This window comes from Leptonychotes weddellii, chromosome 4 (assembly GCF_054177405.1).
Source record: "Leptonychotes weddellii isolate Sample4059 chromosome 4, ASM5417740v2, whole genome shotgun sequence".
In the NCBI taxonomy this organism is placed as follows: Eukaryota; Metazoa; Chordata; class Mammalia; order Carnivora; family Phocidae; genus Leptonychotes; species Leptonychotes weddellii.
The window spans coordinates 169563593-169578540 of NC_138372.1; the positions used below are offsets into that span (position 1 = coordinate 169563593).

General features: G+C 62.9%; 1 protein-coding gene across 1 annotated transcript in view; it reads right to left on the reverse strand.

Annotated features, from left to right (window-relative positions):
• Positions 1-1941: 1941 nt before the first annotated feature.
• Positions 1942-14948, reverse strand: part of JRK (Jrk helix-turn-helix protein) — a 13500-nt gene continuing 493 nt past the window's right edge. Inside the window, exon 2 of the mRNA XM_081816642.1 lies at positions 1942-13408. Within this exon, the coding sequence (XP_081672768.1) occupies positions 11418-13013 (1596 nt within the window). The 5' untranslated portion in view covers positions 13014-13408 and the 3' untranslated portion in view covers positions 1942-11417. The remainder of the gene's footprint in view (positions 13409-14948) is intronic.

The window sequence follows — 14948 nt, forward strand, 5'->3', positions numbered from 1 at the left end:
TGTAGATAATTAGGTGGATGGATGGGTGGGTGGGTGGATGGATGAGTGGACAGAGGTGTGGGTAAATGGGTAGGTAATTATGGATGGATGGATGGATGGACAATGGATGGGTGGGTGGATGGATGGATGAGTGGATGAATGGATGGATGGATGGATGGATGGATGGATGGATGGATGGATGGATGGGTGGACGGATGGATGGACGGACGGACTGACGATGGATGGATGGATGGGTGAATGGGTGGGTGAGTGAGTTAAAGCATGGGTAGTTGGGTGAGTGAGTGGCTAGGTAAGTGGATAGAAGGGTGTGTAGAAAATTAGGTGGATGGATGGGTGGGTTAATGGATGAGTGAATGAATGAGGGCCTGAAGTGAATGAATGAGGGAGTGATCATTTGCTAAACCCAGGTGAGTGCCAGTTCTGTGGTGGACATACCCCATATATTATTTCTCTTGACCTCACAGATGTCCAAGAGGAAGACAGGTCTCACGGGTGGAGGGTGCCCTGTCCAGGGTCACATTCTGGCACGGCTGAGAGCCAGGTCTGTGACTGCCAAGGCTATGTGCTCTTGGCTGCACAGGGAGATCTATTAGGCTGAGGCCTCAAAACACCCAGGCACAAACCCAAGAAAGCCAGGCAAGACCTAGGCCATGTCTATGAGCACCATGTCCCTGCACAGCCTGGTCCTCACTCCTGGCTGATCCTGGTCCTCCTTGGAGCTGCCCCTCACCCTCCTAGGCTCACAGCAAACACACGATGAATAACCAAGGCCTCTCTCCTTGACCGTCTCCCCCTGGCCTGCGAGTCCTGTGCCACACGGGCCTGCTGTCATGCACAGCAGAATCCGCAGGGTCTGCACACAGTGGGGCTCCATAAATGTGATGAAAGAGGGATGGTGGGCAGAGGTAGGCAGGCCTGGATGGCTTCCCAGCACTCACCCCAGGCTCACCCCACCGGAGCACGGCTGGGCAGAGGACACAGCCCCAGAGCCCTGCCCCCAGGGCCTCTTCTTGCTCTAGCAGGGGTGGGGCAGGAGGGGTGTCTGATCTCTCCGCCTCTCTCAGTTTCTCTGGGCCTAGGTTGCCCACAGTAGGTGTTCAGTAAACATTTGCTGATGGAAGGACCAAGCAAAAGACCCCCAGTGCTTCCCCACTGCGCCAGCCCCAGGGCCCCTCTGGCTGGTCCCTCCTGCAAGCTCAGCCCTTGTCTGTCCCAGGCTTGCATCCCTGTGGACTGGGGGCTGGGTTGCTGAAGGGCATGGGGAGGCGGGACGAGAGGGACGGGCTGGGGAATGTCTCCCCACACCCTGCATTGCTTCCTCAGGCTGCAGTCCCCAGGCGTCCCCAGTCCTGGGTGCCCGTCCCTCCGGCGGCCCGCTAGGACTGGCCTCTTGGTGGCCTCACCTCTCTGCTGCGGCTTGTCCATGCCCTCAAGCCCAGAGTCACCAGGTCCTGACCACCAGGCCCTTATGTCCATTTCTTACAACTCTATTTATTGAGGCAAAATAGACGTACCATTTTCACCATCCTCAACGGCATTGATCACATTCACAATGTCATGCACCCCTCACCAGCATCTCTACAACTTTTCTTCACTCCAAACATGCTCTGTGGCATGAAGTGCCCTGGCATTCCGTGGAGAGTCCCCAAGCACAGCCCTTAGCAGGGCCACGCCCCCGGGCCTCACTGGGGCCTCCAAGGAAGACTCGAGACCGAAGGACCACACGCCTGTCCCCGAAACAGTGGCACAGAAATCCCAACTCAGGGCCCCTCCTCTGCTCCCCACCCCCTCATCTGTGCTCAGGGGATCACCCAGGGCTGCCCAGATGGCGCTCAGGGTGGGGACAGAAAACGTGACTACTAATGAGAGAGGCCCGTGATGCATTCATTACCTGGGAGACAGCGGCTGGAGAACACAATTCAATTAACTGAACACTTTAAGTTCAATCAAGAGAAGGGCTGTTTTATTGACTTGTTTTAGCTGGAGTGCGTGCGCGCGCACGCATCTAATCCTCTGTCCTCGGGAAGTGGGGTACGTGGGTCTCCTTGTAGGGCAGAGCATCCTGCACAAATGACGGGGGGCGGGGCTGCAGTCAGAAGCCTGTGGGTGTGCTGTGGGGCTCTCCTGGTCTAGGAATGGTGAGATGAGGCAGGCAGCAGGGGTGAGCGAGGGGCCCAGCAGCAGGACGGAGAGGCCGGCCAGGGGTCCTGCAGAGCGGCAGCTGGCCCCACGCAGAGAGGCCAGAGGGCCAGCACCTGCGAGGGCCCTGGGAGACCCCTGGCACGTTCCCCCCAGCCCCAGGCTCCTCCCTCCCAGAAGCTGCCGACCCCTCCCCTGCCCTGCCCCCTCTCTGTTGTTCCAGTATCTGTTTAATTAAAGAATGAGGCACAGTGAGAGCCCATGGCCTCATTTTTGGAGCCACAAGTAAGAGGAGATTCATGGGTGCCCTCATTAGAGTTGCTGGCAACAGGCACATTCCTGAGCTAGGAGTAAGTCTTGCACTCTGGGCTCACAGAAAAAAAGCACTTTATTAAAATGACTGCCCCCATGAAAAGGGGCAAAATGCCTTACTCAGTCAGGAAGAGGAAGTGTGTTATGGCGGGCCCCAGGGACCCACCTCCTCGCACACCTGCCCCGGCCAGGGCCTCCCCCACCAGACAACCCCGGGCCTAGTTCAGGCACCTCCTCCCACCGGCCGCTGGAGGCAAGCTGTCGCAGCCCCTGCCCGCAGCCCCTGCCCGAGTCCTCCCCCACAGGCTGCATGTCTCTCCACATTTGTCTCCCCCGTTCCAGCCAGGACCCCAGCCTTGCCCTCTGCAGCAGCAGGGCCTCTGGAACCCGCAGTGGAAGGAGGACGTGGCTGGCAGAGAAGTGGGAGGGAGGTGAGAGTGGGGCTGATCTGGGGTGGGGCCGTCCCAGTGCAGGGTGCAGGCTGGGACCCCAGAAGGGGAAGCGAGAGAGGGGAAAGGCGGGGGAGGGCCAGCTAGGAGCTGGCAGGAAGAGCCGACTCCGCTGGGGAGAAGCCCGCCATGGCCGCACCACAGCGCTGGGAGACTGGAAGGCCGTGTGAGGACCGGGGTGGGCCCTCTGTGCAGGCCCATCCTGGCCCCAATACCCAGCTCCTCTCCTCAGGGTACAGGCTGGCCCCTGCTTAGCGACCACCTCAGGCTACAGAGCCTTCACTCCACGGCATCCAGCTGCCCATCCGAGGCCTCGGGCCAGCTGAGGGCACATCCGCCAGTGGGGGGACGTGCAGACTGTCGGGGACACGGACAGGCCACTGGAGGCTCCATCCCTCCAGGGTCCCACTGACTAGAGTAGTAAGCCCATCAAGCCCAGGGTGGGGGTAGTGGGGGAGGTCTGCCGCCCAGCCTAGAGATCTGGAAGCCATCTGTTAGCTTCTGCAGGCCCCTGGCTCCCAAGGTCAAGGGCCCCTGGTCCACACTCACCTCCACTCCTACCCACAGGGCAGGTGCCCACACCCCACCTGGGTAACAGCCTCCCTGCTGCTCCTTGCTTCCTGCTGAAGGCCCGTCCCCTGGGGGAGAATCACCACCTGTGGGCCTCCAGGCCCCACCCCCAGCCTAGCGAGGTCATGGTCCACGTTTCAAGGTGGACCTTGGGACAATGGCCCCCAACACATGGGCCAGGCTGAGGCTAGCTCCTGTAGCATCAGACGGCCCATCTGCTTGACCAGGGGTGGGGGCATCGTGTGAAGAGTGGGCCTCAGCAGGGTGTCCCCATGAGATGAGCTGTCCAAACCCAGACCCTGGAGAGTGAAGGGATGCTATTAAGGATTGTGCCCAGACACCAGGTGCCCACCAGGACCAGCCCAGGCCAACCAGGACATGGGGTCCCCTTTGGGTCCCCCAGCCCAGCAGGGCCCAGACAGAGCAGAGCCAGAAGCCCCCGAGACTGAGGAGAGCACCTCCAGCTGCCGGGGCTGGCCAGGGGGGACACGGCCAGGCCTGAGACAGGGCTGGGTCCATCTGGCAGCTGCCCAAAGAGGGAACTGGCCTCAGCTGGGCAGCCTCTTGACGAGTGACAATAGCCCGGGGCCTGCCCCCCTTCACTTCTCCCCTTAAGCCCCCAGCCCATCACCTGTCCACACTGGAGGGGGTCTGGCAGGCCACAGACCCCTTCTTATTTCCAACAGAGTCTAAGGACCAAAGAAGGCTATGTTCATCTCAAGTTCCTCAGCCCCTGTGGCGGAGCAGGTGCTAAGCCCGCTGGCTGGGCCCAGGCCACTTGGCCCTACTGTGGGGCTTCTCCTGGGTTTGGGCGGCCTGGTGACCTCTGTGCTCTGGTGTCCGACGCCAGTGGGTCACAGCCACGTGGGGATCCTGCACCCACTGGCGGGGGAACGCCATAGCCAGTCCCACGGTCAGAATCCCAAGGCCCCAGCTCTCCTGCCCGGGCTCCCTCCTGTCCATCCGAGGCTCCTCCAGTCCCTAAGCCCCAGTCAACTCAGGTCCCCAGGGCACAGGCCATCCAAAATCCCCTGAAATTCTGCCGCTCCGAGTCTCCGCTGTAGACTGGAGGGTCTCAGTCCTGGAGTCACCACCTCAGCCCCAGGCAAAGGTGTCCCTTGCTCCCTGGATTGGAGCTGCAGCATCTCAGTGGGGGCTCCCTGACGGGGGCAGGCTGGGAAGGAGCACAGGTAGACGCCAGAGCACTGAGGGGAAGGGCTGGGCGGGAGGCAGCCCAGAGACCACCCTCTCACACCACCATGACCCCACCTGCTGGGTCTCAAGTGTCCTGTCTGTCCTGCTGGGTGGCTGACCTACCCAGGGGCTGTTCCTGCCCTGTAGCAGCCTCCCCGAGCCCTTGTCTGCCTGCAAGGCCCGGTTCCCAATTTCAGCCAGAGAACTCCTACGCACCCTCCCTGGCCCACTTCCAAGCTCACCACCTCCATGGAACCCTCTCAGTTCCCCCAAGCCTTTCCTACAACCCCAACCTTCTGCTCAGCGGGCCACCTCTCTCAGGCTGCATTCATCCTGCTCACCTCTGTCCCACCAGCCAGGCAGCCCCCGGGACCTGAAAAGCCTCAGTAAAGGCTGAACAAATGAGTAAGGGCCCTGAATGGCACTGGGGGAGCTACCTTTCCGCACACAAGACTGTCCTGGGCTCCTGCTGGCTCCCAAGTCCACATTGGCTCAGGTGGAATGACGAGCATTTAGCTGGGGCCCTAACCTGGTTCGGCTCCCTCTCCCTCCTGCCTCCCCGTGGGTCTCTGGGACTGAAGGGTGGGACGCACGCACAGCCTCGAGGACCGGATGGCCAGAGCCGCACCTCCCGTGCCGTGGCTCCCAGCCACGGAAGCCACACTGGGCTTTAGCAGGTCTTTTCAGTTGTAAGAATTGCTGCCCCACCCCCACCTTCCTGAACATTCCTCTGTGGCAGCCCAGTGCGGGGTCTCCCGGAGCTCCCCGGGGTCGGTGGACGGCAGCAGATGTAGACGCCGAGGGCCCCGGGTCTCGAGCAGGGAGCACACCCAGGATCAGGCTGGGGAGCGTGCACTGGGCTGGGGAGGAGGCAGCCTGCGCCTCCCGAGTACACCGTGGAAAGCCGCCCCATCCCGCCTGCCCCTGCTTAGATGGGGCCCTTCACCTTGGAAGCTCCCTTCCCGGGTCTCCCCGGGACGTGGAGGCCACCGCTTCTCATCTTGCTCCAGCTGCCTGACCACCCGGGAGCTGCCGGCAAAGAACGAGGACGGTGCTCTGGGCGGTGTGGGGGCTGGTGTCCGCTGACACAGAGGTGAAGACGGGGTGCGGGGGGCCTGGAGGCCCTCTGGGCCCCCGCGGGGGGAGGGCATGGGAAGCGCACGCCGCCCTGTGTGGGTGCCCACAAAATATGCTTCTGCACCAAAATACAGAACACGTTCTCTAAGGCAAGTTTGCTGCGAATGGTCAATTTTATATAAATCCATGCGGCCTGACGTGGCAGTGGTGAGCACACTGTCCTTCCCGGGTCCTGGCCAGCTCCGAGCACTTGTGGTGGCCACAGTGGCCAGTCGCCCCCGCAGCGCCCACCCTTCAGGCCCGAAGCGCGGCCCCGCCTGCAGGGCTCAGTCACTGCAGCTGCTGCTGGCTCTGCGGGAGGAGCCGAGGTCCAGGGCCGCTCTGTGCGGCGGGGACCACACTGCCAAGCTCAGCAAGGGCCAGGGAGGCGCGGCAGGTCCCCGTGCCGCGGGTCCCGCGTCTTTCTGTCCCTCCATTCACTTGCGGCTTTTGCAGTTTCTGCTAATGTAGCACTTGAATTTCTCTAACAGCTTTGTTCACGACTCTTGGGTTCTCTCCTGAGCGGTTGCTCTCAGGCCGACCAGAATGTACTTCGGATGTGGACACGCTCACTTCCTGCCAGAGACCCTTCCGGTGTGGTTGTGACACAGGGCACATCTATAAACGTGACGAACCCAAGATTATCACTTTATGGAACGACAGGCTTTTTCAAGAAGCTGCCAGGGGCACCCGGGTGGCCAGCTGGTTAAGCATCGGCTCTTAGCTTCAGCTCAGGGTCGTGCGATCGAGCCCCACGTCCGGGTCCGTGCTGGGCACAGTCTGCTTGAGATGCTCTCTCCCTCAGCCCCTCCCGCTCATGCTCTCTCTAAAATACATAAATCTTAAAAAAAGAAGCAGCAGCTGCAGGAGCTGCCAGAGGAAAGGGCAGCAGGGGTTGGCACCCGTAACCCCAAAGGTGTCCAAGGTCAAGTGGACACTGTCTTCTCTGAAGACAGAACTGCCTTTAGCAGGGCTTTGTTCTGAGTGGATCTGATTTACCGTCTGAGTCACTTGCTTTGAGCCCCAAAGACTTCCTTTAGCATTTCCTGAGAGGCGGGCCCACCAGCAGCAAATCCTGTTTTTGTGCATCTGCAAACATCGTTCACTCACCTTATTCTGAGAGAGCGCTTTGGCAGACGCAGGAATCTTGGCCGTGAGTTTCCTCTGAGCTCCCGGGCTGCGCCGTCCCCGACTGAGCTCAGCCGCCAGCCCCGCTGGGCGTTCTCGGGACGGGGACAGCTTTCCCGGTGTTCCCGACTCTGTGGATCACACCGTTAGTCCCACTGGAGCTCACTGGGCCTGATTTGTAGATGAACATGGGGATTTTTCGGGCACCATGTGAGTATTTTTTGTTCCCTTCTGCCCCCTGGGGCTCCGGTGACACGTGGGTGTCCCTGCACTGTGTGGTCACCTAGGGCTCCGGGTCAGTCGAGGTCACAGGTTCTTTCTCCTGCCAGCTTACAGCAGCTGCTGAGCCCCTTGGGAACTCTCCACTTCGGTTCTCATACTGTTTGGCTCCGGAAGCCCCACTCAATTCTTCTGGGTGTGATAATTCTCATCTTCCTGTTGATGCTATGTGATGCGCCATCACCAGTCTCTCCCTTCGCCCCCCACCCCCCGACCACGTGTAGAACGGCCAAGTCCAAGTCTCTTCCTGTTAAGTCCAGCGCCTGCCGGCTCTGCAGCCTACTTTTCTCCTGCGGTCTGACCCATAACTGTTTCTTTGCACGTTCGGGTGGGAAACGGGTCACTTCGGGGAGCGCACTGCCACAGTTCTGGGTCCTGGCCACCCCACCAGGTTGTGTTACTGTTATCCTGTCACTTACTTTGTTTGCTGGCGCGGCACTGGGCTCGTCCCTGCCCCGCAGCCCTTGCTCCGGCCTCTGCTGCCTCCAGGGGCGCAGCCGTGGGCTGGCCCACAGTCTCCCTGGGAAGACAGCGGCTCCGGCGAAGCTGGCCTGTCCTCCCGGCCCACACCAGCTCCTCGGCACCGCTCCCTGTTGGCAGATTGCTCCGGGTTTTCCAGTCACGCCTGGGCATAAAGGCTTCAGGGCCTAATCCAAGCAAATTTGGCTTTTGGAAGAACAGCTCCTGAGATCAGTGAGAGTCTTCCTGACCCGCAGCCAGCCTCCAGCTCAGCCCGTGTCACCAATCAACCCACTGCCCCTCCCACGTGCTGTCTCTACGAGCTCCCCTTTAGCGAGCACCCCTGAGCCTCTTGTGGAGGGAAGGGGACTGGGTCACAGCCTGCCTCTCCGGACAAGGCCGCTCGTCTCTGACAGCTCTGGGGGTGGGCGATGGCAGTCCCAGCTCTCCGGGGCTGGTCTCCGTGTGGAGCCCCCACCCCACGAGCCGAGACCACCACGGGCTGCCTGCCTCCATCCTCCACACGCCGGGCCCTCGTGGTGCACCTGCCCGCTGTGTCCTTGCAGAGAGGGGCTGAGGCCAGAACGCGGCTGCTGGAGAGGGCATGGCAGAGGAGGGAGTCAGGAGACCCAGCCTGGCTTTCCCAGATGGCTCCCTGGTGCGCACGCTCCCTTTTCCAGCCACGCTGCCCAGATGCCCCGGCGGCCGGTGGGGCCTGTGGGACTGGGACCCGGCCCAAAAGACTGGAGCAGAAGTGATGCATGTCGGCAGACGGGCAGCTCGGAGGAAGTGTGCTTCCTGCGGCTGAGGGCTGGAAGCAGCAGACACCAGGGTGGGACCTGGAACTGTCTTGAAACACACAATGGAGCCACAGGTCCCAGGCGGCAGAGGAGCCTGGCTCCACGTGCGGAGCTGCCTCTCCACCCTGGGTCACCCTCCTGGACTTGGCAGCTGGACCCGAGGCAGGCAGGAACCCGTCTGTGCTCTCCCGCCCTCACGGACCCACTGACACCCCGGGCCACCTTCTGCCCCTCACCTGTGTTCCAGCCTCCCCAGCAGCTTCCTGCCTTGTCGGTAAGCCCGTGCCGTCCGGAGGCAGGACAGGGGCCTTGTCTGATCACCCTCCAGCCTCGGGCCGAGCACGATGGTCAGTACACGCCGGCAGGGAACACAGGCCACGCTCTATGCTCAATGACGGATGAAGCATGAGCACATCTGCACACCAAGAAAGGCCGCTGAAGCTCGCACCTGCGCCTCCCACAGCAGCTCAGGCTGGCCCTTGGGGGCGGCAGCGGCGGGTCCCGTTTGCCCCCAGTTCTGCTTCCCGCGCACCCCGGGCTCCCGGGAAAGCACGCAGTCTGCGTGGCCGCCTACCCCTGCTTCTGCCCCATCCCCCCAGGGCCACATCCGACTCCAAAGGCCCTGAGCTGCCTCCAAAGGCTCTGCCTTCTGGCCCAGGAAAGACTGGCCAGGAGGGGTGCAAGCATGACCCAACGGGATGGAGAAGCCTCCCAGACGCCGCATCCGCGGACCCCACTGCCGGGGCTCTGGGCCACGTGCTCGTGGGGGACGCGGAGCCCGGGCCTCCTGCAGGTGCCTCCGCAGTGGCCAGAGAGGAAAGAAGGGGGCACTGGTCCCACCTGCTCCGATTTCACATCCAGCCTAGTCGGGCTCCACCCAGAACTGCTTGGGAAGGATTCCGAGGCGGAAGCACGCTGGCCCCTGAGCCTGAGGGGCCGGGCAGGAAGTGCCGAGCGGAGCAGTTGGGAGGGGCTCCCAGAGGACAGGGAGGGCGGCGGGACGGGGTGGAGGCGCTCACCAGCCGCCGGGCCACACAGCTCACCAGACGGCCTCGCTGGGCCCTGGGCCTCTGCCAGCACCCACATGTGGCCCCGCGGCCGGCTGCAGCCCAGGGCACCTGGCTCCGCCCGAGCCAGCAGCAGAGGCCACGTGCGGAGAAGCGTGCTGCCCATCAGAGAGGGAGGCAGGGGAGGCCAGAGCTTGCTCTGCCCCAGGACCTCCTGAGCAGCAAGAGGGCTCGAGCTGGCGCCGTGCTCTGTGGCCACTTCTGGAAGGAGCGCCCTGAGGACAGACACCCCTCAGGCTGTCCGGTGACAAGCATTTACTGACTGGCCACAGAATGGCCAGGACCGGGGCAGGTCGCGAATCCACGGCCTGGGGTCTACAATCTGATGGGACAAAGCCTCCACAGGGGACCCAGGAGCCCCACGTGTCCTGCCCCTCCCCCGGCTGCACCCAGCCAGCGAAGTCCCGCTGTTCGAGAAGCACGGGAGAGCTCCTCGGCGTCCGGCCGCCTCTCCGGGCCACCACCACCTACACCGAGGCGAGGGCAGGCGCTCCAGGGACCCAACACCTCACGTCCCATGACACCGCAAGCAGCCGCAATTCAACAGCACGGGGCCACACGAGTCTGAACCGGCAGCCAAGCACATGGGTGCTCAGATGTCACCCCGGGCACAGGAAGGAAAGGGCGCGACGGCAGCACGGTCCCGAGGCGATCTGGCCTGAAGACTCCACGAGGATGCTCTGAAAACGGCCTTGCTCGGTTCACGACCTTCAGCCCTGCATTTAAAGCAGGAAACACGCACGTCCACAAGGGGACACGGTGGCAGCGACAACCGTCGCCTCACGCTTGGGAAGATGCACACAGCAGAGGAACGGACAGTGAACCAAACGCTGCGTGGAGGCCGGTGGGCGCCCCAGAGGGCGGGGGGCCAAGAACCACGAGGCAGCCAGACGGCCAGGCCGGAATCCCAGGGCGCAGCGGTGAAAGACAGAAGTCACAGCCCCCCACGTGCACGCAAGGAGGGTGCGCCGTCCCGGGGCGCAGTCCAGGCCGCGGGCAGCGGGGGGCCACAATCCTCCCACAACCAAGCCATGCAGCCGGCTCTTCCCCGCACGGGGTACCGAGGCATGAACGGCCAACGCTGAAGTTCAAATGCAGCCGGAAATCCAAACAGCTGGACTTAGGCGGGGCACGAGTGCACGCCTGACACACTGCTGAGCGCTCAGCAAACTCAGTGACATGCACGCGGTCAGCATGAACTCCTGCGGAACGGGGGCTCGGACGACACAGTAGATTCGGCACCAGGACGCTGGACTCGCCCGCAGTGCGCCAGGGACCCTCGGGGCAACGGGAGGCCCGGGCAGACAGTCCTGCTCGCGTTAGGGGAAGCGACTCCGCCGTGCCAACCCAATGTGCGGCCCCCACGCCCTGGGGCCCAGCCCGCCTAGCAGCACGGAGGAGCTTGCAGGGGGCTGCGCGGCTGAGCTCACGGCTGAAGTGAGGACCCGCCACCTACGAACCGCAGGCAGGGGTGCCCGCCTGACACAGGGACAGCGCCACACCACCGACCGCGCCCCGAGGGGACGGCAGGCGGGCCCAGGGCAACACTAGCCCTGGCAAGTGGCCGCGGGCACCGCCAGCAGTTGGCCCGAGGGCCGGCTTTGCTCCTCCCGGACGGACAGACACCTCCACCCACGCACACAGCGGGGCTCAGCCGGCCAACACGGGGCCAGAATCTGCCCGGCATGGTCCTGGCTTCCGGCCACGGGACGCTCCGCTCGGCTTCGGGTGTGCGGGACCCTTCCGGAGCGGCTGCTCACATTGACGTGCCAGGACGGAAAACACGGTAAGCCCGCGATGCACCAGACGCGCAGGGATGGGCTGTCGCGAGTGGCCAGGAGCCCACACCGGGCGCCCCGACCTCCCGGACAAGCTCCGGCCCGCAGGCGAGGGCCGCGCCGACATCAGTGCTCGCCCGCCATGGAGGAGCAGGGCAGAGGGGGGGCCTCCTGGGGGGCCTCGAGTTTGACCACGGCCCTGAGGGCCACGCGCCGCCGCTTCACCTGCCTCTGCCTGGCGAACACGGAGCGCAGCGCACGCAGCTGCCCCACCTCCTGTGCCGTGAAGCAGGGCTGTCCCTCGGCAAAGCGCACCACGGCGTCAAAGGACAGGGCCGCCTGCTCCCAGGCCGCCTCGTCGCCGTCCTTCTCAGCCTGCTCCGGGCTCCCGGCAGCTGGGGCCGGGCCCTCTGCGGCCGCGCCCCGGGGAAGCCGGCTGCCAGGGCGGGCCGGGGCCTCTCCCCGCAGCTGCAGGATGTGCGCGAAAGTCTGATCGTGAGGCCTCGCTCGGAGGCGCTCCGGCTCCTCCTCCGAAGACGAGCCCTCGGCGAACGTGACCGCGGGCCACAGCTTCCTCCAGGCCCGGCTGAAGACGTCGCCGGGCACGGCGCTCCAGGCGCAGGCCACGTTGAAGACGGCATCGTTCACACTGTAGCGGGGGTGGCAGGCCTGCAGCGGGACGGGGGGGTTGATGAAGTGCCTCATGAAATCTCTCCGAATGCCCTGGTCCATGGGCTGAATCAACGAGGTGACGCTGGCGGGCAGGAAGACGGTGAAGATGTTACCGGAGGCCAGCTCGGACTCCCGCGGGCGGGCGCGGGCGTTGTCCAGCAGCAGGATGGCTTTGCCGTCCTCGGGCAGACCCACTGCCCGGAAGTGCTCCTTCACCGACGGAACGAAGATATGATGGAACCAGTCCGAAAAAATCTCCTTGTCCACCCACGCGTTACCTTGGGCCTTGTAGGCGACGGGCAGGTGCTGAATGCCCCCGAAAGCCCGGGCGCCGCCGCCTTTCCCAATCACCAAGGGCTTGATCTTGTGGGAGCCAGTGGCATTGGCGCACATGAGGACGGTCAGCCTGTCCTTGCTCTGCTTGATGCCGGGCACCGTCCCACCTTCCAGGCTGGGACTGGGCAGGCACCGCCAGAAAAGGCCGGTCTCGTCGGCGTTGTAAACCTGCTCAGGGGACAGGCCGTGCTCGGCCGTCAGGCTCCGGAAAAAGCCGCAGAACTGCTCGGCTGCTCGGTGGTCGGCCACTTGTTTCTCGCTGGACGCGTCCAGCTTCTTAATGCCGTGCCTGGCCTTAAAACGCCAGAGCCACCCGCCAGAAAACACGCAGGGCTCCGTTAACTGCATCTGCTCGTAGAAGTCCTTGGCCTTCTCGATGAGCATGGGGCCCGAGACGGGCACGCCCTCAGCCCGCTTCCCCAGGAACCACTGGTACAGGACGCGGTCCAGGTGCTCGAGCTTGGGCGTGTGCAGAGTGCGCCGCTGCTCCAGGGCCTTATTGGAGTCCGAGTTGGCAAAGAAGCGCAGCAGCTGTGCCTTGTGGGCCTTGATGTCGTACAGGGTGGACATGCCCACGTTGTACTCCTGCATCAGCACCTTCCTGCTCTCCCCCTTCTCCAGGCGCGTGCAGATGTCAATCTTCTCCTTCAGGGTCAGCACCACCCTCTTGCGCTTCTCCCCTGGGCTCCGCCCAGCGGCCTGCTTGGAGGCCATGGGGGGAGTGGCTTGTCCCCAAGGGCTGGGGAGGACACACGTGGCGGGGGGGGGGTCCTGGCAGAGTCCTTGCCTCTCCTCCCCCCGTCCTCTGCTCCCTCACCTGCCTGTCCCGTTCCGCTGATCCTGGGCCACCATGAGCCACAGTTCCTCCTTTGATCCCCCCTCCAGGGCTGGCGATGTTGCCGCCTCCCCGCCTCTCTGCAGGAGAGACGACTCGTGTCACGCTGCCCCTGGACGTGTCCACACTGTTGGAACTCCTGGCCTTCTCTGAGGGGGACGGGGGCCGCTGAGAGTCGAGGGGTCCCGGGAGCTGGCGTCCGGTTAAGCGAGGCTGTACTGTGCCGGGACGCCTCTCCGGGCTCACGGCGCCGTCTGACGCCGTGCTTTAGGAACTGGAAAGCAGAACAGGGGAAGAAAGAACATTACGGACCGCGGGCCTGGGCCACCTGCAGGCATGCGCTCGCGACTTCAGGCACACAGGGAAGCTGCAGCAGAAACCACGGTGCTGTAGGGGCAACCAACACGGGAGCTGGCCCGAGCGCACAGCGTCCGGGAGGCTGCCCAGCTGGGCACGCGGGCTCTTTCCAGCGACCTCTTGGTCACCACAGCTCCTTCAGGATGGACAACTCCATCCTCTCCTGACCCTCCCTGCGCCGCTAAGCAGGCTTGCAGGGCTGAGACTAGAGGTAGCCTTGCTGGATCCTTCGGGAATCACATCCCCGCCGCACTTTGCCTGCTGAGACACCAACATCCTCCAGCCTGTTGCCGGCAGTGACCGGCCCTGCTGGTCTACTCAGTGCAGTGTTTGCTGGGACAGTCCCGTCTCCTCCTTCACAGCCCACATCCCCTCAGTTCCTCCATGACTTGGCCCCTCCCAGCCGGGAGAGATGGCAGATTGCCAGGGAGGCTACAGCCAGCTCACGGCCAGTCATCCCGTCCTGCAATGACAGGCATGCAGGACTCACAGGTGGGCTTCGAGCAACTCCCCACAGCCTCCCACCCAAACCCTTATTTTGGCTGTGTCTTCCCACCTTGTGCAGATGCTGAGGCCACAGGACTACTCATATGTGGAGCCTAAAAATGCAGCTCTTTGAGAACACAACTCAAGAGAAATGATGTTTATTCAAATGCAGCAAGAGCTCCAAAGACTAACTCTAGGCCTGTCACCAGCCAGCTCTGGGCACATCCTTTCCCCCTTCTGAATCAGCCTCCTGGTCTGCCAGGCGAGCATGCTGCTCCGTTAGGGATCCTATCTTCATCCTACTTACGGGGCACCAGTGACAGTGTACTGCTTGACCCTCTCGGCAGCAGAAGGAAGTAAAGGCCACCATGAGAGGCTAACTCCAAGCACAGCAGAGAGGAGGAGGGGGAACTGCCCAGAAAGGCCTCCTGCAGGCTCCGCCCCTGAAACGGAGGGTTCTGGATGTTTCCTCTCCCTGACATGCAGGTGTATGCAAGATGTGTGCAGGGTGACATTCAGTAGTTGAAAACACTGTGGTCCCACCTGCGAGACAACACTTCTTTTAAAATTGAAATTCAGATATCCGGATATTCTGAAACAATTTCTTAAACCAAAAGGTCACCTCGTACAGCAAGAGAATTATGGCGGTTTCTAGCCTTGTGAATTCAACATAAGCACTGAGACTGAGGCCACACGAACAGGGGTGTACACACCTCATCCTCCTGCGCTGGAGGGACAGACAAAACACGGGGCAGGGGGGCATGAAGGGACAGAGGGGGCAGGAGGCAAAGGACGGCGCGCCCCTTCACATTAGCTCCCTTTCCCCATGAGGGGAAGCCCAGACCTGAGAAGAGAGCCCGAATGATTCAGAAGGAAGCGGAGCAGCAGTGTGCGGGGGGCGGGGGGGCCATGAGGGAGAAATACTAAAGAAAACAAGTAATTTAGAGACTGAGGCAAACAAGGGGAAGACT